At 35.4% G+C, this 21,857-nt stretch overlaps 1 protein-coding gene across 5 annotated transcripts in view; it reads left to right on the forward strand.

Moving 5' to 3' along the window:
- The window catches only part of GLCCI1 (glucocorticoid induced 1), a 91,932-nt gene extending 70,275 nt beyond the window's left edge, over positions 1 to 21,657 (forward strand). For 4 of the 5 annotated variants that reach the window (XM_039862203.1, XM_039862227.1, XM_039862195.1 and 1 more), the window contains 4 exons: positions 26 to 178; positions 4,269 to 4,479; positions 17,445 to 17,565; positions 18,757 to 21,657. In XM_039862203.1, coding sequence (XP_039718137.1) covers positions 26 to 178; positions 4,269 to 4,479; positions 17,445 to 17,565; positions 18,757 to 19,102 — 831 coding nt within the window. In that variant the 3' untranslated portion in view covers positions 19,103 to 21,657. The remainder of the gene's footprint in view (positions 1 to 25; positions 179 to 4,268; positions 4,480 to 17,444; positions 17,566 to 18,756) is intronic. The other variant, XM_039862218.1, reaches the window with a different exon arrangement.
- The last annotated feature ends 200 nt before the right edge of the window (positions 21,658 to 21,857 follow it).

Genomic DNA, 21,857 nt, shown 5'->3' on the forward strand with positions numbered 1-21,857 from the left:
TACCATCTTGTCTTTTGTTTTGTAGGCTGCAGGATCAAGATCCGTCCCTATGCCTCTGTCAAATATATCAGTGCCAAAATCGTCTGTTTCACGTGTGCCCTGCAATGTAGAAGGAATAAGTCCTGAGTTAGAAAAGGTATTCATTAAAGAAAATAATGGGAAGGAGGAAGTGTCCAAGGTAAGGTTACATGGGATGTTCGAATCCTCTTTTTTCTTTAATATTGTGAACTGTCTCAAAGCTCTTTTTTTGATAACAGCTTTATTAGTATAATTCACATACCGTACAGTTTACCTGTTTAAAGTGTACAGTTGAGTGGCTTTTAATATCTTCACAGAGTTTTACAACCATCACAATTGATTTTACAGCGTTTTCATCACCCTCAAAAAAACTCCATACCCTTTAGCAGTCACCCCTCAATTTTCCTCCAGTGGCCCCAGCCCTAGGCAACCACTAATGTACCTTCTCTGTCTACGGATTTGCCTGTTCCAGACATTTTATAGAAATGGAATCATGCAACATATGGCCTTTTGTAACTGGCTTTTTTCACTTAGCATAATGTTTTTAAGTTTCACCTATGTTTTAACATGTGTAAATACTTCATTTTTATTGCCAAATAACACTCGATTGTGTACGGATCTTATTTATTCAGTCATCAGTTGCTGAACATTTGTATTGTTTTTACTTTTGGGCTATTATGAATAATGCTGCCCTGAAATTTATATGTAGTTTTTGTGCAAACAGAATGTTTTCATCTCTCTTGGGATGGAGTGGAATTGCTGGTGTGGTAACTCTGTTTAACCTTCTGAGAAACTGCCTGACTGTTTTCCAAAGTGATTGCACTGCACACTCTTTTACATTCCCACCAGCAGTATATGACGGTTCGAATTTCTCCATCTGTCTCTTTGAGTATAGCCGTCCTGGTGGGCATGCAGTGGTTTCTCATCATGGTGTTGCTAGACATTTACTGATGGCTAATGATATGAAGCATCTTTTCATGTGCTGTTGGCCATTTGTGTATCTTCTTTGGAAAATTGTTTATATTCCTTGCCCTACTTTAAAATTGGTTTATTTGTATTTTTATTATCAAATTGTAAAAGTTCTTTATTTTCTGATGAAAGTCCCTTTTTAGTTATATTATTGGAAAATATCTCCCAATCCTTTGAGTTGCCTTTTCACTTTCTTAATGATGTTCTTTGAAGCACATTTTTAGTTTTGATAAAGTCTGATTTCCTTTTTGCTATTAGTACTTTTGGAGACATATCTAAGAAACCATTGCCTAATCTAAGGACACAGTGATTTATTCTTTTGTTTTTTTAGCTTTCTCTTGTATTTAGGTCTTTAATTCTTTTTAAACTAATCAAAAATACTTTATAAATACCTATATTCCAGAAAAGAAATCTAGACAGTACTACCTGTTAACCTGTATTTGACCACATTTTAAAGCTATACTCAACAGAAGAAACCATCAAGTAGCCTTTGACTTAATTATCTCAAAAATTTTTTTGGAACTAAAATATTTAATTTATGTCAAATATTTATCTGATATCTAATAATATGTAGATTTTATAACTTACTTAGAGTTAATCTCAAAATCCAATCTGTTCAATTTTACATTTATAAAATAAAAAAATAAAACTTCCTTTCCACTCTCAGTATTGCTTAGCAGATATGAGCATTATTTATAGTTTCCTGTATATCTTACCCGATATGTTATGTGGTTGTGTGTGTGTGTATGCTGATATATAGTGAATCATCATATGGATGTACCATAATTTAGAAGTCCTCTATTGATGAGTTTTTGGATTGTTTTCAGATTTTTTTGTCATCACAAGAAGTGCTTTAGAAAACATTGTACTCTTGCAAACAATTTCCTGGCAGTGAAATTTCTGGGTCAAAGGATTTGTACATTTTAAATTTTGATAAATATTGCTAAAATTACCCTCCCAAATGCTGTGCCTTTTTACTCTCCCTAGACATTTCCTGTTAAATTTTTATTTTATATTTATTTATGCTATAAGAGAACCATTTGGAAATTATGCCATCTCTTAGCTATTTACAGTTAAAATGTTTCCTTATTTACATTAAGTAATATTTAAGAACAGTAATATAAGGAAGTGAAATTCGTCTAATTTTTTGAGGATGAGAAAATCAGTCATACATTTTCTGATTCCTTTAGAACTGGAAAGCATAACTGCTAGAATATAAAGCTTGCTAACAGCTCTGCTTTTAAATAAGTCATATTCTAATTTCATAGTAGCCATTTTAAAGTTATTCTGGGGTAACCACACTTATAACTAAAATATTAATGTTTAGAATTTTTAGATTTATGATTAAGTGTGCCTCAGTTTTAATAAATTAAAATGTCACCAGTAAGGAATCTTCCAGTAGCTAAAAAAAGAAAACTGTCTTGTCTTGTTAAATATATCAATGTTCTAAGCCTTTGTATTTCCCATTATTATTTTATGTAAATATATAGATTTCTAAAGTCCGTTTCATTCTTCTAATTCTTATAACCCCCTTCCCAAAGAGAACAAAAGTTGGTTAAGGAAATTAACATATATTACCAGTTACAGATTAAGAAATGTGAATACAGAAAGATCGTGTTTATCAAATAAGACATGACTAAAAGATAGCTCTAATTCTTAAAAACTTTTTTAGCTACCAATTGGTACATTATTCTTTTCCTGATGCCAATATTGACACTTTTAATACAGTAACATTTTTATTGATTTAAACATATCTAAGTTTTAAGAAATATCTCTTGTCATGAAACTCTCAAATATATTTTCTAAAATGATATTTCTTTATGGGTTGCCCTGAAAACCTCACACATCTTATACTGAACATCATACAGTCTTGTTCAAAAAAAAAAAACCTGCACCAATGATTTATTCATTGTTCCTTCTGAGATTACTTAGTAGAGTCGTAATTAAAACCTAAATTTAGTTAAATAAGAGAAAAAGTTGTAAAAAATAAAGTAATATTTCTTTAAGAATATTTCTTTCCTAAATTAAAAGTTTTACTTTTTCAATTGATTTACAAAATGAACTAAAATTTTATAATGTATTCTCCTACAGTAGAGTAGTCATTGTCAGGTTGTGAAGATGGCATAGTTTTGCATAAATGAAGTTTTTATTTCAGTAAAGTCACTTAAGTTGTTTGTTGTAAGGGGAAAAATACATTTTGAACCTTGCCTCATTTTCTTATTCCATTTTCTCTCTGACAGTGTTTCTAAAAATTCTGAAATGACAAAGCTCAGAGTAAGAGCAATAAATAGTGAAAATAAGTTGTAAATAAAATTTAGAGTAAACTGATTCTTTTTCCTAGCATTACAGTGTTGTCTACACAATAACAAAATATTTTACGTATATAGAATTTTATTTTTTGACCTTTTTTGGCACACAGATGAGGAAAGTGGAGTAAGAGCTATCCTTACAGCAGAAGCAGAGCAGAAAGAGTTTACTAGTGCAGAAGCTCTGATGCCATTTAATTAGCCATGTCACCACGTGCTCTGAACTATATAGGTCCTTTATTTGTGAAGACATTAGACTAATGAGCTTTAAGGTCTTATCAGATTCAAAATATATGATTCTGTGATTATAGTTTCGTGTCTATTTCTTTTTCATGCCACTCAGAACAGTGCATTGGCACTGACAAAATTAGTAGTAGTCCTTCTCAGGTGGATACCACATTAGTAGAATTGTTCTGAGTTATGTTAATGTCCTTCATTGAATGCTAATAGAATAAAACTCATTTTATTAGAGATTTTGGGTTTCTAGCTGTCAGACTTAAGAAAGAACGAACAAACTTTCATACCTGTGAATATGAGATTTCACTTTTACTAGCAAGTCAAAGTGATTTCTTGAGCAGGTCGGTGAATTCATTCAGCATATATCTATTGGATGTCTGTGTGTCAGACACAGTGCTTGGTGTTAGCGGTTACAGTATTAAAAGAAGCCCCTGTCCTCGAAGAGTATCATGGGAAGTGCTAACCTACGAATAAGGACAGACAATTAGTTTTTAAGACAATTTATCCTTAGTATTTTAAAACCTAACCGTTTTGGGATTTAAAATAAATTTTTCCTTCAATAAAGGTAACATGGCAGAAATGAACTTAGGGCGCAAGATTGATATCTTTATTCTCTGAAGAATCAATTATGGTGATGCTAGTAATAGAATATGAAGTCAAAGGAAGTGCCACGTGTTCTCTGTATGAATCAGATGTGTGCACTGCCGTTCGCATGTTTAATGGCGATTCCTCTTCCAGCCATTGGATATACCGGACGGTCGGAGAGCCCCACTGCCGGCTCACTACCGGAGCAGCAGCACTCGCAGCATCGACACTCAGACCCCCTCTGTCCAAGAGCGCAGCAGCAGCTGCAGCAGTCATTCCCCCTGCGTCTCTCCCTTCTGCCCCCCGGAATCCCAGGATGGCAGCCCTTGCTCCACAGAAGATCTACTCTATGATCGTGATAAAGGTAAGAATGAAATCATCCACTTAGAGGGTTTGTCGTAGGGCCTTGCTCATTTTACTTTCTTTGTCTTAGATCATTACATCATCTTTTTTTTCTTTTGTTGAACAGTGGGATTGTAAAGGACTGGTTAATCTAGGTTTGTTTGTTCATTGGTTTCATATACCCCCTTCTTTGTGACTCTTACAAACATCTTCCATAAATGTGTCAGAGAAGCACAGCGCATGGTTCTAAGAGCTAATGAAAGCTATGAAATAGAGTGTGTACAGCTTCACATCACATAACACACAGGTTTTTCCTTGGTATCTTCCAGAACTAAAGATGGTTATGGTAGAGTTTATATTTCACATGCCTAAAGTTAGATTTCATAATCAAATCGATTTGGGAGGAAGTGATTTCTAAAACTGCTGTTGGATCAATGAGTATATTTTTAACCAAGTAGATAAAGTTTAATGAGTACCTATAGGACATCAGGGATTATATTATGGTATATACATCAATTATTAAACACAAGTAAGAGGGCAGAACCTCTGGGATTTTTGTTGCTCTTGTTCCCTGTGTTTTCCTGTCCTGGTGTCGGGCCCGTGGCAACCACCACTCTCTTTTTTCAGTTTCTGGCCACCTTAGACCTAGACACAGAAGGCAACGAAGATTGCCCAGCTCCCACCTTCCCAGCTACTTTCAAAGAAACACTGAACTTTTTTTATAACACATTTACTGCTTCTCACCATAGAGAAATAGATCATAGGTCTATGTCCTGATTTGACCCCCACGCCCCTTAATTTGTTTTATTTGGGAGAATTTTTACAAGTAAAGTACCTAGATCTTAAGTGCTCAGCCCAGTGAATTTTTACATGTGTATGCAGTCAATGAAACCACTACCTAGATCAATATACAGAACATTTTTAGCACCCCAGAATGCTCCCTCACCCCACTTCCCAGGCAGTATCCTTCCCCTCCCTACCTGGAAGTAAACACTATTCTAATTTCTATCACCATAAACTAGTTTTCCTCTGTTACTGAATTTCATAGAAATGGAATGGTATAGTGTGGATTCTTTTGTGTCTGGTTTCTTTTGTTCATCATTATGCCTAACTCTCTGCTGTGGTGTACGTGGAAGCTACTTTGGATTTTGTCCTCTGTTCCTATTTCTGTGAGTGGATCTCAACAGTTCTCCCCTTTCTTTTCACCCCTTCATTATTGAAAGCCTGTGAACGCCCTTACACCATTAAGGTGTGTTGAAGGCAGTATAGTACCTTAGGCATCTCTTTGCTTCTCATCATAAGTGGGGAGTCTCTATTTTGTAGAACGTCAGACTAGGAAACTTTCATTTCACTGAGGCATCCTACCAGAGCGAATACCTTTAGTCCCTCCCTCACATCATTTTACTATGAATGTTTCTCAGTAAAACAAACAAGAAAACGCCTTGCTTGTGGTAGGAACGTTTGTTTTGAAGGTAAATGGAAATGTTAAATAATAGTAACTTGTTTGGGGCCACACGGGTGATAAATGGCCAAACAGTTCTGATCGATTCCAAAACCCGTATTCTTTGTTATACCAGTAGAAGAGAGAAGTGCACTGCAGATTGACTACTTTTGCTGCTTATTAGTAATTGGTTTAAAATGAAAAGTAAAAATAACAGTGATAGTAGGTTGAGGCAGTTAATTCTGGAGTTTTGTTTGCTTCTAAGTTTAATACTGTGGATAATTGAAAGACACTGAACCAAAAAAGAAATGTATTAAGCTGACAGACGAGTTCCATTCTGGTTAACTGGTTGTGAGATTGCCTTCAGGGCTTCTAAGTCACTGTATTCCATGAGGCAGATAAATGTGTGGTTTCTGCAGTTCAAAAGAGGTTTTCACTTAGATTCTAAGTTTAAAATAGTATATGTTTTTAATATCTTTTTCCTGAAGATTTATAATGTTTTATAATGAGAAGGTATATTCATGTCGCTCTCCTGCAAGGTCTTTTCGACACTAAAATATCAGATTTAAGTTCCTCACTGGCTGCGACACACAGAAATGGACTTGAGTCCTATAAAGTTTTGGGCATAAAACTTGCATTAATTCTCAAGGATTCAATAAATGGTAGCTGCTGTGGTAGAAATAATCATCATTATTAATCCCTGTTAGCTCCCCAGGCTCTTCAGGAAAAATGCAAACTATTTACTTTTTCTCTACAACTTAGCCAAAACTTCCCTCTCTGGCCTAATTCTGTCAATTATCTAATAATTTGAATTTTTTTTCCAGTTTTATTAAGATTTAATTGACATAGAACATCGTGTAAGTTTAAGATGTACAATGTGATGACTTGATACCTGTATATACTTTGAAATGTTTACCACATAAGGTTGATTAACACATTTATCACCTCATAATTACCATTTTGTTGTTGCTACCATGAGAGCATAAAAGCTCTACTCTCATAGCAGCTTGCAAGTATACAACACAGTATTGTTAACTGCAGTCAACATGCTGTGCATTAGATCCCCAGAACTCATTTATCTTAAAACTGAAAGTTTGTACCCTCAACCAACATCCACCCATTTCCTCAGCCCCTGGCAGCCACCTCCCTACTCTGTTTCTATGAGTTCAGTGTTTTTAAGATTTCACATATAAATGAGATCATACAGTTCTCTGTGTGACTTATTTCACTTAACATAATGCCCTCAAGGTCTATCCATGTTGTTGCAAATGGCAGGGTTTCCTCCTTTTTTGTGAATGAATAATATTCTATTGTATATTTTCTTTATCCATTCATCTGTCAGTGGACACTTAGGTCGTTCCACATCTTTGCTGTTGTGAATAATGCTACAGTGAACATGGGAATGCAGATGTCTTTTTGAGATTGTGTAATCTGAATTCTTAGACAAATTAGACCTTTTCCTAAGATTGCCTGTCTTCATGTATTTTCCTCTATGCCCTTTTATTCCATACTAGTCATCCACCTGATAACACAAATGTCTTTTCTTTCTTCTGTTCTTTTTGGATTTTTTAAAAAATACAAAATGAGAACATTGGTTCTGATCATCTCTAAGGCAAATAGTTTTTCCTAATAGTTAAAAAATATATTTCTTAGTACAATTGAGTGATAATACCTACCTCATATCATTCCTGGGGTTAAATGAAATATTGTGGCAAAGGGCTTAGCACAACCCTTGGTACCTAGTAAAAACTCACTATGTGTTGTTGGGTATGGCTAATAGTGATTTATTTTAAAAATCTCTTTAGAAATTATGGAAATCTCAGAATCATTTAAGACATTTTTCTGTTTTCTACGGGACTACTTCAGTTTCAGATTTAAGACCTCGTGACTTGAGTTTCTTAATGTATCTCCCATAGTATCTACCATATTTAGGTTTGAAACATTGCTTTACGATGAAGATCAGGCTGATATTACTGTTCCCTGGGAAAATGTGTGACCTATTAAAACGTGAAGTTTCTGTTTCTTGTACAGATCAACTACCATCTTTGTGAAGAGAAACTTAAAATAGCATCTCTTTTATTTATGTATATATACACACATACATATGTATTTTAGGATCAGGAGTGGTGTTTTACATATTTCAACTGAATTAGTACTTCTAGTTTATTTAAGAAATATTAGTTGAATATCTACTGTATGTTAGATACTTACTAGAGGGTGGAGAAATAGAAATGGACAAGATGTGATATCTGTTTATAAGGAATATCTAGTCTAATAGGGAGTAATAGTAATATAAATAAATAATACACTGATACATATATGTTCTGAATTCTAAAGGTACAAAAGAGGGAGTTGTCAGTGTTGTAGTTTCTGAAACTTACATGTATCATTCGAACTATATAGTTTCTGGCTCATTACTTTTCTATGTACAGTATAAATTCTGTTTTTTTAAGATACCGATTCTACCTTATAATTTGCATTTTTTCGCAATAAAGCATAACTTGGTCTTTTGATTCTTTATGTTTCCAGTAAAGAAAAAAGTAGAAGTTATGGATTTCTAACAGGTTTGCATTATTAACTGTGAAAAAATGATTATTACTGTAATTTTGTAGTCAACTGGGATCGATTTGGAGTACCTATATATTCTGTAGTTGCTATAGAGAAATGTGTTCTGTGATAGAATAGCTGATTCAGACATCTTTAGTTGCTGGAATAGGTGTGCACAGGAGGGGTGAGGGATAGCCAGTGTGAATATGTACTCTAATGGGAGATGTGCTGAGGAGCTGATTATTCTTCTAATATTCGTCTTTTAAACACTTATTCTTTTCCTGACTTTGCTCACATTATTTCTGCCTCTTCCTTTTCCTTGAATCATGTAATTTGAGACATCTAAAAGAATTTTAGTTGATTAGTCTATTGGTTTTTTCTTTGACTATTTCAGTTGCAATGCCAGGACGATAACACTCTATTGAGAAAGGTCCAGCCAGGAAGAGACTATTTTCAGATTTTGTTTTTTGTGAGTTTTTTTTTTTACAGGTTTTTCCAGTGACCAAAAGACTGAAGGCGTCCATCCTGGTCACATGTGTAAAGTTGCCCAGTTAACTAATCTAATGACTGCCTCAGATCCTACATTATGGTCTGTGTGGAGAATTCAGGGATCCAGAATGAGAGCTGTCATCTTGACATCCTCAGAATATACCATAAGAGTTAGCCTAAATTTTTCCACATTATCATGCCCAAAATGAAAGGGAGAAAAATAGTCATTTATATAATACAGATGGCAGCATCAAAATATTAGTTCTTTTAGCAGCTCTGCCAGCATTCCTTGATGGTAGCCAAACTTATACTGGGCAAGCCACAAAATCTAGACTTCAGTCTGCCACTTATAGTTGATCTTTGGCACAGTTCACTTAGACAGTTGTTATAAAATTCTGCAATTTTGCAAGATAGAGTGGAAACACTGATTATTCTAATCATGAAGTCAACTCAACCGTTCTACTCAGGCCAACTACCGAGAGTTGTATTCCAAGAGTCCATACATTGGTTACTTGAAACTTAAACTATATTTTCCCACAGGAACAATGTATGTTATGTGGATGGAGTTTCCCAAGGCCAATGCATAAAAGCCTATTTAATTCATACTGTAACTTAACTTAAAATATTAATATTTCTAAACTTTGAGTGTTAGGACTGAGCAGCCCTTAGTTGCAGGGGGAAAAAGTATTGTCTTTTCAGAGTCTAGAACTGACTGAGGCAGACTTTAGAAAGTGACTTTTTGACATCTTATTGTTTCTTTCTACATACATTTCAACTCTATTTGCATTTATCTCTTGGACTCCATTTCTCAGTCCTTGTTGACCTTTATCCTTACCATACTTTAACCTCAATCTCCTAAATAGCCTAACCAGCCACGATTTTGTAATACTTTTCTTTTTGTATTTTATATTGTGACAGTAGATATGTTGGATATAATTCTTTTAGCCACCACACCAAATCCTTGCTTTTGAGCCTGAATCTGTTTCTCTATCAAATGATTCACCCCATGTGGTTCTAAGATGCTTATTATCCTAGAAGAACTTCTTGGTGGTAAAATTATAAAATGTGTCAAGATATAGTTCCAAGAAAGGACTCATCCCACAGGTTAAAACTCATCTGTTCTAAAGCAACAAAGGAGCAAACAAAACAAACAAACGCATAAACACAGACAACAGTATGGTGGTTCCCAGAGGGAAAGGGGGCGGTGGTTGGAGGTTGAAGAGGGTAAAGGGGGTCAAATATATGATGACAGAGGAGACTAGACTTTGAGTGGTGAACACACAATGCAATATATAGATTATGTATTATAGAAATGTACACTTGAAACATATATAATGTTATTAACCAATGTTGTCCCAATAAGTTTATTTTAAATAAATAGTATCTGCTGTTTAAAAAAAAAAAATTGGTATGTTCTAGAGTTATGTCTCTAAGGTCATCTTTCCCATTTCTCTTTTTCAGGAAAACATCTAAAATTAGATATATTCCTATTTTAACAGCACATAGAAAACACCTGCTCAATGCCTTTTCCTCCTCTTTTAGAAAATGTTCACAATTGTACTAATGGCCGATGCTGTGCTAGCTCTGGATGAGTTACCATTCATACTTTAAAACAAATAAGTATACAACTCAGTTCTAACTGTTACAACCCAGTGTCTAGAATAGAAGCAAACCAAAATTCATTAACATGGCCACATAGAGCTTCCACTTAATCTCCCATTGTCTATTTACCAGAATATAAGCTCCAGCAAGACCAGGTAACTTTTTGTTTTTTAATTCAAGTTGACATTCAGTGTTATTTTATATTAGTTTAAGGTGTACTGCATAGTGGTTAGATATTTATCAAGTAACTTTATTTTGCTTATCGCTTTATCCTCAGAAATAGAGTAATGTCTAGCATGGAGTGGACATTTTAACATCTTAAAAAGATACTAAAATTTTCAACACAGCTACAAAAATATATCCTTTAAGATCTTTTTTCATGGCACATACATTCTTTAAGGATATATTTTTGTAACTGTGTTGAAAACATTAGCATCTTTTTAAGATGTTAAATTATAAGTGTTAGGCTTTTGAATGTTTAAGAAGAGCGTAATAATCTCCCACACACATATACATCACCACCAAAAAAGGAGACAATATAAGAGCAATATAGCCAAGCAAAGATTATTCTAACTTAGTGATATGCCTTTGGTGGGAAAGACGCCATGAAATTCAAATTTCCTGTTGAAATTAGGGGAAAGGAAGTAATTTTGCTAAAACCCATATTATCTCCTGTTCTGATCATGACTGGGGAGAAAATGGATTATTAACCAGGCTAGAGGAAAGAGGGATTTATTGAAATATTTTCTCCCCATTATCTTTGTGTTCCTCTAAGAAAAAATGTCGATGCGTAGAGGCCAGTGTTTACACTGTGTCTCTGAGTCTAACAGAAGGCAGGCCCAATGCAACTGTTACCTGAACTGTAAGACTTTCATTAGAAGCATAGAATGTTAGATTGAAAGGGACTTGATCACCTAGTTACCTCTTCATATCTCTAATGAGGAGGACACTAGAGTTGAGATAGATCAAAACTTAAGCAGATAGCATAACAGTAATGAACGCCGATCTGACTGTGGTAGAGCAGCCAGGTTAAATCCTTGCTCTACCACTTCCTAATTATGTGTCCTTGGGCAAGTTACTCAGCCTCTCTGTAGCTCAATTTCCTCACCTGTAAATTAGGAATAAGTATGGTACTTGCCTCATAGGATTGTTATGGTGACTAAATATGCTCAGGTGATTTTATCTTTGTTATCTCCTGTAATATTACTGCAGTCCTATGAGTAAGGATACTGTCATTATTTTAAGAGTGGGGAATCTGAGGATCTGAGAAAAGAAGTAACTTTCGTAAATTTTTTGCAGTCTAGTTTCCAACAAAGATCTTCTATAGGAACTTCATACTACTTTTTCCTGCCTTTACAGGAAGAATAGCCTTTATACAGGCATTGACCTGTGAAAGGGCCTGGTATATGGAGAACAGTAAGAAATTGTGTGGCTGGAGCATAGGGGTGAATGGTAGGAAGTAGAAAGCAGTGAGAGTGGAGAGGGAGCAAGGCCACTGTTTTATAAAGGGCCTTGTAGACCTTGCTAAGAGAAATGAATAATCAAGCAAAGATCTTTTTGTCAGCTCTAGGACATGACTAGCTTTATCTTTAAAGACCATAACTCAGGTGGAACTACAGAAGTGGAGGGAGACAGCAGGAGGACAAGATAAGATGCTATTTTAGTAGTCTAGTCCTGTGGTCTCCAAACTTGATTTATTACACATCTTTTTCAGCAATTTTTAATCTGCGCCTCTAATAGAAATTCATGTATTTCTAAATTATATATGTGTGTAATTCAGCCCACAAAGTAAATATGTGGTAATACAACTTCTTTTCTTATTTTTAAGGATAGAAAATAAATATGTATAAATGTTCTAATATTTTCTCCCTGCATGTCAGCAGATCGTTTTGTGCACCTCCATTGGGAAACCACAGGGGCAGGGCAAAGACAAGGAAGGGTAGCAGAGGCGGAGGAACTGGAAGAAAGGGATGGAAGGAGAAGCAGCAGCATTTGGTGTCTGATCAGATGTACGAGGTGAGGGAGGAGAAGGCAGGTGAGGACAAAGGCAAAGTTCTAACAAACATAATCCTGATATGCAAAACAACATTCCAGCTTGGAACACGTAGGAAATGATTACCACCATTAGTAAGCAGTGAGTATGAAAGAAGGAACATGCTTTTCGGTGAATATAATGATAAACTTACTGTTCCATGTTGCTTTTTGCCTGAAGATGTTTTAATACCATTTCCATTTAGCAAGAATTGGAGGAAAAAAGAGGAAGTACTGAGTTTTACCTAATACAAGACTTTTATAGCATTTTGTTTGCCTTCTATTTTGCATATAGTTAAGTGCTCGTTAAATATTTAAGTGAGCATTTAAAATTACAGTTAAACTTTTATTATAAGTGTTCATTCCTTTTCACCCTGTAGGATACTTTAGGGGCAGATGAACAATGTTTCAGTTTTTTGAAAACTGTTGGCCCTGGAAATTTTTCCATTTAAAAAGTTCAAGAATATGAAAAATAAGATTGTATCAGAATCATCATCTTGAGATCCTTACTTTCATTGCTTTCAAGATATAAAATATTCTGTGTAATCTGAAATTTATTTTCAATAGTTTTCCCATTGCGATTTCTAAGAATCATGATTTTATTCTATATTTTGGTTTGAGGTCTGTCTTCAATAAAGTGATTTGCTTTCATTTTTAACTGCTATGTCAGATAGTCAGGTTTAGAGTAAGTAGTTAGCAAATCCAGCAACTCCAAGTCAGATTTAGAGACAAAAATAACCAATGTTGTTTTGCATATCAGGATTATGTTTGTGGAAGAAGCATTGTACTTAGATGAGTGCCCAGGAACAAGGAGCAACTGTAATTTATTTGCTTAATTTATAAATTGGTATCAATTCAGTGTGAATACTTATGAAATTCTTATGACATGAACTCAAGGCAAAGTTCATGCTAGGCAGCCATAAACCAGCGAATCTGATACTCCAAGTATCATTCTGCTTCCCACCAGACACAAAACCGTATCTTCATGTACCTGAATAAAGTTAGATTGTGCAGATCTATTAAAAATGACATTTCTGTTACTCTCTCTGCCAAGAGAGAGTGGAACAGGTATAGACATTTAAGTTCTGAATAGTTCACCTTTTTTAATTTGCAAATTAAGAATGATTTGTCTACTATTATAGTAATATTTATTGAGACCTTACTGTGTTTAAGGCACTATCCTAGTCCTTTTATATATATATAAATATATATATTTTGTAGCTGTCATAACAATAGTTATTCCCATTTTACAGATCAGGAAACAAGGATCACCATTTTCCTGGGTCATGCAGTTAGGCCTAGATAGAAGTAGAAGTCAGGTGGTCTGACTCCAAACCAGTGTTTAAACCTTTTTGTGATTGATTCTCAAATTTGGCTGCTCTTCAAAAGCATCTGAGAACTTTACAAAAAAAAAAAAAAAAATTACATGACTGGGAGGAGCTACAGAGTAAAATCTGAATCTCTTAGGAATGTAGGAATGAGGTCTGGACATTGATATCTGTTGGTATTTTTAAAACATCCCATGAGGAGCATACTATGAAACCAGAATTAAGAGCCACTACTCTGTAATTATATTGCTTGTTTTAGAATTAATTTCACTTAATTTGGTAGAATAATCCGATAGTAGGACATAAAGCACATCTAAAGATTTAGGACTAGAATGGAACCACGGTGAAGATTTTACATACCTACCCACATAAATAAATCAACTTAATATATATGATTTTTGTTTTTATACTGGAATTGTGGGCCATATAGCTTAACATACCAGAAATAACGAAAGCCATTTTTAAGGAGAGAACCAGAAAACTCTAAAACTATAAAAGTACATGTAGTTTAGTGAATGTTGTTTCTACATGGAATTCCAAGTTTTAATACCATCCCTAATTTTTCCAAGCTTTAATTCATTATTATATGTTTAAACATTTGACAAACTACTTGTATTTTAATAGTAAATATTGTATACATACATAAGTATGATCTATTATAATAAAATAACTAATAAAATATTTCCATACTTTTGATTTTCAGAGTTGGGGAATTCTGTTTTATAAATGTAGATGAAACTATTATGAATACAGACAGCTGTATAAATAAAAATACTCATTGCATTTAATTTTCTTATTGGCATTGGCTATGATGTTAGAAGAATATAAAGTTGAGATTAACTTAATCTCGACTACATGTCTAGTTATTTCCTGCTGTGGGATAACAGAATGAACGAGAAAATTTATCATGCTTGTGAACAAAAGTGATTGAATTAAGATTACCATGAGACTTTTCATCTCAAATCTCCTGAGCAGGCACGCTCACCTCACATTTATAATGTTCTGTTAACTGAAATGTGGTTATTCAACAAAGAGTTCTAAATGAATAAGTGAGAAATCCAAGTCTGTAGTGGGCAGAATAGGATGTTCCTGTGGGTTGTTTTAAAGCATGCCATTTTGTAAAGAAAAAAAATTAGTGCAGCGTTCCTTTTTTGTATGTTAGAAACATTAAAAAAAAATTCCAGAATTTTAGAGTTAAAAGTGACAATTTCTTTAGTTATATGTAAACTCAGAGAGGCAGTTGTGTTTAAGGGTATACAACTGTTCAACTAGTGACAGAGCTAAAACTAGACACGGTATCTCTGTTCCCTGTTTCTCTTCAGATTACACACTTACCCTAGGGGGAAAAAAACAGATTTAACAAATCTGTTTATGGTTCCAAATTTTTTTCTTTCAAGCTTTGTTTTTCCAGACCATGAAACATTAAACGTAAACATATACATACATATATATATATATATACCTTTAAAAATTACATATGTATGTTTACATATGTTTTTTAGAAAATTTTTAGAAATTAGAAAAATTTCAAGAAGAGAAACCATTTAATTCATTGTAGATTGTTAATAGGAAGATAATCAGTTTTGTAGATTATCCAACTCGCATCTAACTTTCAGTTCTGGGAAAGTACCTTGAAATCATGTGGGTAGGCCTAATGATGTAGTAAAAAATAGAACACAGAAGACTGTAACTGTGGCCAAGATGACTTTTCTTACGTGATAATAGGGTGGAACCTTGATTAGTGGCATGGTGACACTCCTGCTAATGGCAGAAAAGGCTCATTAAAGGCATTGAGCCCATGGTTTTAGGCCTCTTCTGCACCCCACGGGGGCTGTGTTGTGACCAGCAGTAATCTCCATGGAGGCCTCACATGCCTATCTACTTTGCCATGTGTTTCCTCTGTGAGGCTCGTTACTGTTTGGATACAAAGCAAGGTCAAGCTGTATTTGTAGTATTACACTGAGTTCAAGGCCTCATTCTCACTAGTTGTTGATTGTAGACCAGTCTTTTTGGTCTCGCCTAGCTCAAATAGAGAGCAGCAAACTCAGACTCTAATCACATTAATGAAGCTTTGCATCTACCTAAGAGAGAAAAATCATGTGCCCCCTCCTCCCTCCCATTCGTTTAAGCAATATAGGGTAAGTATTGACTCTAAGACAGTCTTCAAATCTGAGTGGTATGTGAAGAAATCCAACTTAATTCTAAGACTTAGAATTCATTCCTTTCAAGAGACCGTGCATAATCTATCGGGACATGCGTAACAGTAGTGGTGGAGAAACTATGTGGTGATCCAGGTTTCTTGATAGTGTGGCCTTGTTATTTTGTAGGCAATGATTTTCCAGCCAGAGATATAGCCATATTGAAAGATAACCACATATCTGTGTTCCCAAGACTAGCATAGAATCTCTTTGAATCATTCACCAAATACACTATAAGTGTGCCTCAAGAGTCTACTTTCCAAGCATGTACTATACTTCATTAATGATAAAAACAACCCTGTTACTCAGATTCTGCATACTAGACTACGTTCTGTACCTTAAACTACAGCAACTTGTCAAAATTGTGACAAATGTAATTATGGTACAAATGCTATCTTTCAAAATATGTATGAAAATAATACATCTCAGTAGATCATGTACTTAGTATTTTAGCAGTGGGGATTGGTTCGCATTAAGTCAGAATTTGTTTAAATAGGACCATTGTGTTTATACAGGTAGGTTACTGACTCCACAGCTTGGCATCTTACAGAGATAATGACACATTTTGGTGGATTTGAATTTCCAAAATTCTTTGCCAGGTGGGAAAGGGAAAAATTGCATATACATTTAATGGCATTTCATGAATAGGCCATTTTCTTTTTTGTCAAAAATATGAAGAAAACATAATAGGTAGAGAGGCTTTTAGATTTGTCATGCTTCCAATAGCAAAAATACAAATAGTGCTGAAAAAGTCCTTTTACATAGACATTTTCAAGGCAATATTCTGAACAAATTACTTTTGTCATGGTGGGCTGAGGGAGAAAGACATTATGTGTTATAAACCTGTTTTTTTCCCTGCATACCTGTTATTCGTAATGTTCAGTAAAAGTGACATTTCTGCTAAGAACTGTAATGAAGATTATTCCACATACTAAAATTTCCAGTTACGTCGTTGGACAGTGAGAAAACATAGAGAACCCTGTATTATAATCTCGTAATTCTTCTGCATGACTTCTACATATTATACCATTCATTTACATTTTTGAAGTACATAATCGTGTATTTGTTTTCAGGATTACAGCTCCACATTATTCAAAATGCACTTTTCTGGACAAAAATATCGTCTTTTTCTGTTCTGTGGTGTGGCAGAGTCCTGTTGCATTGAAGCTTTTATTTATAAGAAATGTACTACACAAGGGTGTTAGAAATAACTTTGCAATAAAGGAAGCTCTGTGGTGGAAGCAAAAGGGCAATAGTAGATAAATTGTGCAAGAGGCTGCTTGTTTGGAAATCAAATTTAATTTCAAAGAGCTTTCAATCACTAGTTAATATAACTGCTTTAAATTTACAGACAGTGGGAGTAGCTCACCGTTACCCAAGTATGCTTCATCTCCCAAACCAAACAACAGCTACATGTTCAAACGGGAGCCCCCAGAGGGATGTGAGCGAGTGAAGGTCTTTGAGGAAATGGCGTAAGTAATGTCTTTTCTATCAGCTGGGATCTGCAAAGCTGTAAAGCTTTTTACCGAGACCAGTTGATTACAGATGAATCAACTACTCCATCCAGCTGATAATGTGTTTCAAATTCAAAATTCTCCTTATGAAAGGAGAATTGAATAGGCAGAAGAGCTCTTATTAAAGAAGAATTGAAGTCTGTGTGCTGGAAATATATAAGCTAATACAAAAGAAACTTGTAAATTCATCCTTAGTAGCTAAAAGATCTACTTTTAATCATTTTAGACGTTTCCCTTCAAAGGCTCTATTAATTTAGATGGCTAACAGTTACACCGACATTTAGCAGCATAGTTAATATCCATGTATAGCTAGCGTAATGACAGTGATTTCACAAGCCAGAGGGAAACTAGTCTGTTTCTCTATAGATACATCTAGTGTGTGTATTCATTGAACTTAGACATTCTGTTCACAGATTTTTTTTTTTCTTTTTGAAATTTTTGTATGTATAAATTAGAAATTAAGAGAAAAGAGGTTCATACTATAAATACTTGGTAGAATAGCTCAAAGAAAGCTAAGGACGATGGGGCTCATGGGCTCTGTCATTTGTTGGCCTCAGCGCAGGTGCCAAGTGGTGGCTGCTGAACCCTTGCAGGTACTAGAAGGGGCCAGAGACCGGCCTCGCAGGAGTTGGTGACTAGTTCCTGGGAATGGGAGGAGAGGAAGGGCTTGTGGACCCTGCCCGTCCGGCTGACTGGCTCTGCGAGAAACGACCGAAACTTTGTGTTTCTGATCTGTTAGTGGAAGTGTGGAGCGAGATGCCTAAAACCAAATATATGATGGCGTAATTCCTCTCCCAATACACTTTTTCCTAACAGAAAAGGTCATTTTAACCTTGCATAATCTTCAACTATCACGTAGGAGGTGTTTCTACGCTCCTTAATGATTGAACGCAAACTAACGATCTCTGAAAAAATTTGCCCAGTCCTTTTGAAAATCCTTTTGTCTCAAATATCACTTCAGTGCTGTGTACATCAGTAGTCTACCTGCTGACTTGTGCTATGGAAGATGTTTACCCCCTCTGTGTACACTTAACTCATTCCCTGCCATTCACATTTTAGCTTTTCTTTAGAGAACTCCGGTTAATTTAGAAAGTACTGGTTAAGTAACTTTTTAGTGATTGTAAACCTAATTTTGTTTTATGGTTTTAGGTCTCGTCAGCCTATCTCAGCCCCTCTCTTTTCATGTCCTGACAAAAACAAGGTTAATTTCATCCCAACCGGATCAGCTTTCTGTCCTGTGAAACTTCTAGGCCCTCTCTTACCCGCCTCCGACCTGATGCTCAAAAACTCTCCTAACTCTGGCCCGAGCTCAGCCCTGGCAACGCTGGCCGTTGAGCAGCTCTCCTCGCGGGTCTCCTTTACGTCCCTTTCTGATGACACCAGCATGGCGGGCTCCCCCGAGGCCTCTGTCCAACAGCCATCCCAGCAGCAGCAGCTCCTGCAGGAACTGCAGGGCGAGGAGCACGTCTCCGCTCAGAACTACGTGATCATCTAAAGCGAAGGAGGAGCCGGCCTCTACCCTTCGTCCCATGGATTAGGAACTAGATCTCAGACATCTATCTGCATGGAGTGACAAACTTTCCAAACACCACCACCGACAACAAAATACTTATCAGCATCATAAAGTATCTCTTAACACTGGTCTTGGCAGGGACGGAACGCCTATTCAGCAGTTTTCGTGGAAAGCAGTAATGCTTGCAAAACGTGTGTGTCATTCAGCATTTTAAGTGGAGACTATGCATTTCATAGTATGTTTGACAGATTAGTACTGTGTCCTGTGTTTTGTTCCAAATTCTTCAGTATAAATAAGCTCTGTATCAAAAGGTTGCCTGTCTAAATAGAAAATGTCTTGCTGTGTTTTGTCCTATGGAAAATACTGTACTTCAGGATTATGTTTACAATTGATCCAGGTGTTTGTTTCTAACTTCTGTAATACATACAATGCAAAAAATAAAATAAAATAAATGGCCACAACAGTTGCACAGTGCCCACCCTATGGCCTAGCTTCAGGTACTTCAGTTGAAGTCTAAACTCAGGTAACTTGGAATGTATATCATATTGGGATATTAAATATTTCACAGCTAAAAAGCTAAAGAGAGAACATCACTCTTTTGCCTTTCCTTATTTTACGCATTTCCCTTTCCTCATTACATTCCACATTCTTAGTATGAGAAGTGCATTCAACCCTAGGAGAATGATAATCCTGGACATGGGTGAACATGAGAAGAACCAGCAAATCTGTGGTGTCTGACATCACTTTTGTCATGTGGTTACGAGTAAAACAACTGTTGCATTCACTGTTTCAACATGTATAAACATGGCTTTTTTATTTATTTTTTTTTTACAAGTTCAGGTGTTGCTCAGTTAATGACTGTTCAGTGTCACGAAGTGTCCAGTACTAGGCTGTGCATAAACATTCCACATTGTGTGTGTTGGAATTTAAAGACAAGAATGTCTAGGTTTAAATTCAGAATTAGTGAAGTTTCACAGGGAATGGCTGAGATTTTTTTGTTTATATTGGCTTTCAAGGTCATGAAATATGCTACTGTTTTATCTGAAGGCATATTAACATTTAGTTTCTTTTGGAAATTTTTTAATTTGCAAGTTTAAAATGACACACTTTAGGTTATTTCCTCAAGCAATCTAGGTACATGAGTTGCATTCATGTAGAGAGAGAATATATGAGTCTCAGAATAAATGCAACACAAGTAAGCAGGTTATTTGGTGACTTACAAAAGCCGTAGTTTGAAGCTGTCTCATTTAAGCCTCTTATAATAATATCATGAATAGTTCTGTTAATATTTTGGATGTGCAAAGTAGAGCGTAAACCCAAGTAAATAGCCTTGAACTTGCAGACTTGACCAAACTTTTCAGCAAAGTATGAAGAGAGCCCTAGGTGCTCCTGATGGGTCAGTGGAAGAGCCGACTTTCAGACATTGTTTCCTGCAGCACAAAGAGAGTATCTAAAAGCGAGAGGAAGCTTTTGTATTTTTATTCCATTGCTTGCAGTTCCGTAAAACATAAAGTTGTTCTTCATCTGCACTTAAAGTATATGGCACAATTTTCTTAAGAATTAAGGGAGCAAGGCGCCCACAGCTACAGAAAGGCTTCAGCTCCTTTCAGTCTTTCTTGGGTTTTCTTTATTTTCTAAGGAGGTCAAAGAAGAAAGGTGATAATGATGAACGCAACACCATTGATTTTTTTTTTTTTTTTTTTAAATAGCATATATATTATTTGTGTGCGTGTGTGTGCGTGTGTGTATTCTGTGTATTGTCATCCCAATTATCTTCTTTCCACCAAAGTTTGCAGTAATATTCTCTCCTGAAGGTGCATTCTGGCTCCTTTAAATTAGTCAGTGTTATACTGTAGGAGACTGTCATGGAAAAAGACTCAGTTTACTTTTGCCATTTTCACAGGGGAAACTTTTCAAACAATCTCTTCAGCAGCAGACACCTTTAACCCTAATAATCTCAGGCCTTGATGAAAATATTATATTTTGTAGATTATGGTTAAAGGGAGATTATTCTGTATGATAAATATGAGCTCCATTAACTTCTGATATCTGGTTTAGCATTATATAATGTGTTGATCTTATGCTCTGCTTTTGTCCAAATAATATGCAATAGTATCAATATCAATTTCTGGAAGATGGACTGAATATGCTTTTTTGGTGATGAAATCTGATGTACGATATTTATAGTGACGTGCTTTTATTTTCTCATGAGAAACTGAATTAATTGTGTTGTACATTTGTTCTTAGCATATATTAAAGTTTTGAACCAAATGTGTTAAAGCTTATGCTTTGCCATGTAAATTTCCCAGAAGTTGTTGAGCTCAAATGTATCCTACATCCAGCTGTAGAAATTTGTCAGAAATCGTTTAAATTTTGTATATAGATGTACTGTTTAATTCTAGCCACTGTGCTGAACAGTATTCAAGTCACCATACAATATGGCTTTACACAAGGAAATGTGTGGCTTTTGTTTTGTATTTTTTTCAGTATAGAAGTTCCTGTGTCTTATTTAAATAAAGTTATTAGTAAAACTGGAATGGTCCACATATGTTTTTGGAAAGACTGGGTGGTTAGCATCTTAACCTTACAGAAATGAATTCAGCTCAAGGTAATGGCAGTATTCAGTGCTTATTATTGAGTTCCTGACCTGCATCTCTGGGGCTGTAGGGAGTCTAGCTGGATCAGATTTCCACAGCTTGGTTTCCTCTTGACATTTAATTTACACACTTTCCCTCAC

This window comes from Pteropus medius, unplaced genomic scaffold, assembly GCF_902729225.1.
Source record: "Pteropus medius unplaced genomic scaffold, Ma_sr-lr_union100, whole genome shotgun sequence".
NCBI lineage: Eukaryota > Metazoa > Chordata > Mammalia > Chiroptera > Pteropodidae > Pteropus > Pteropus medius.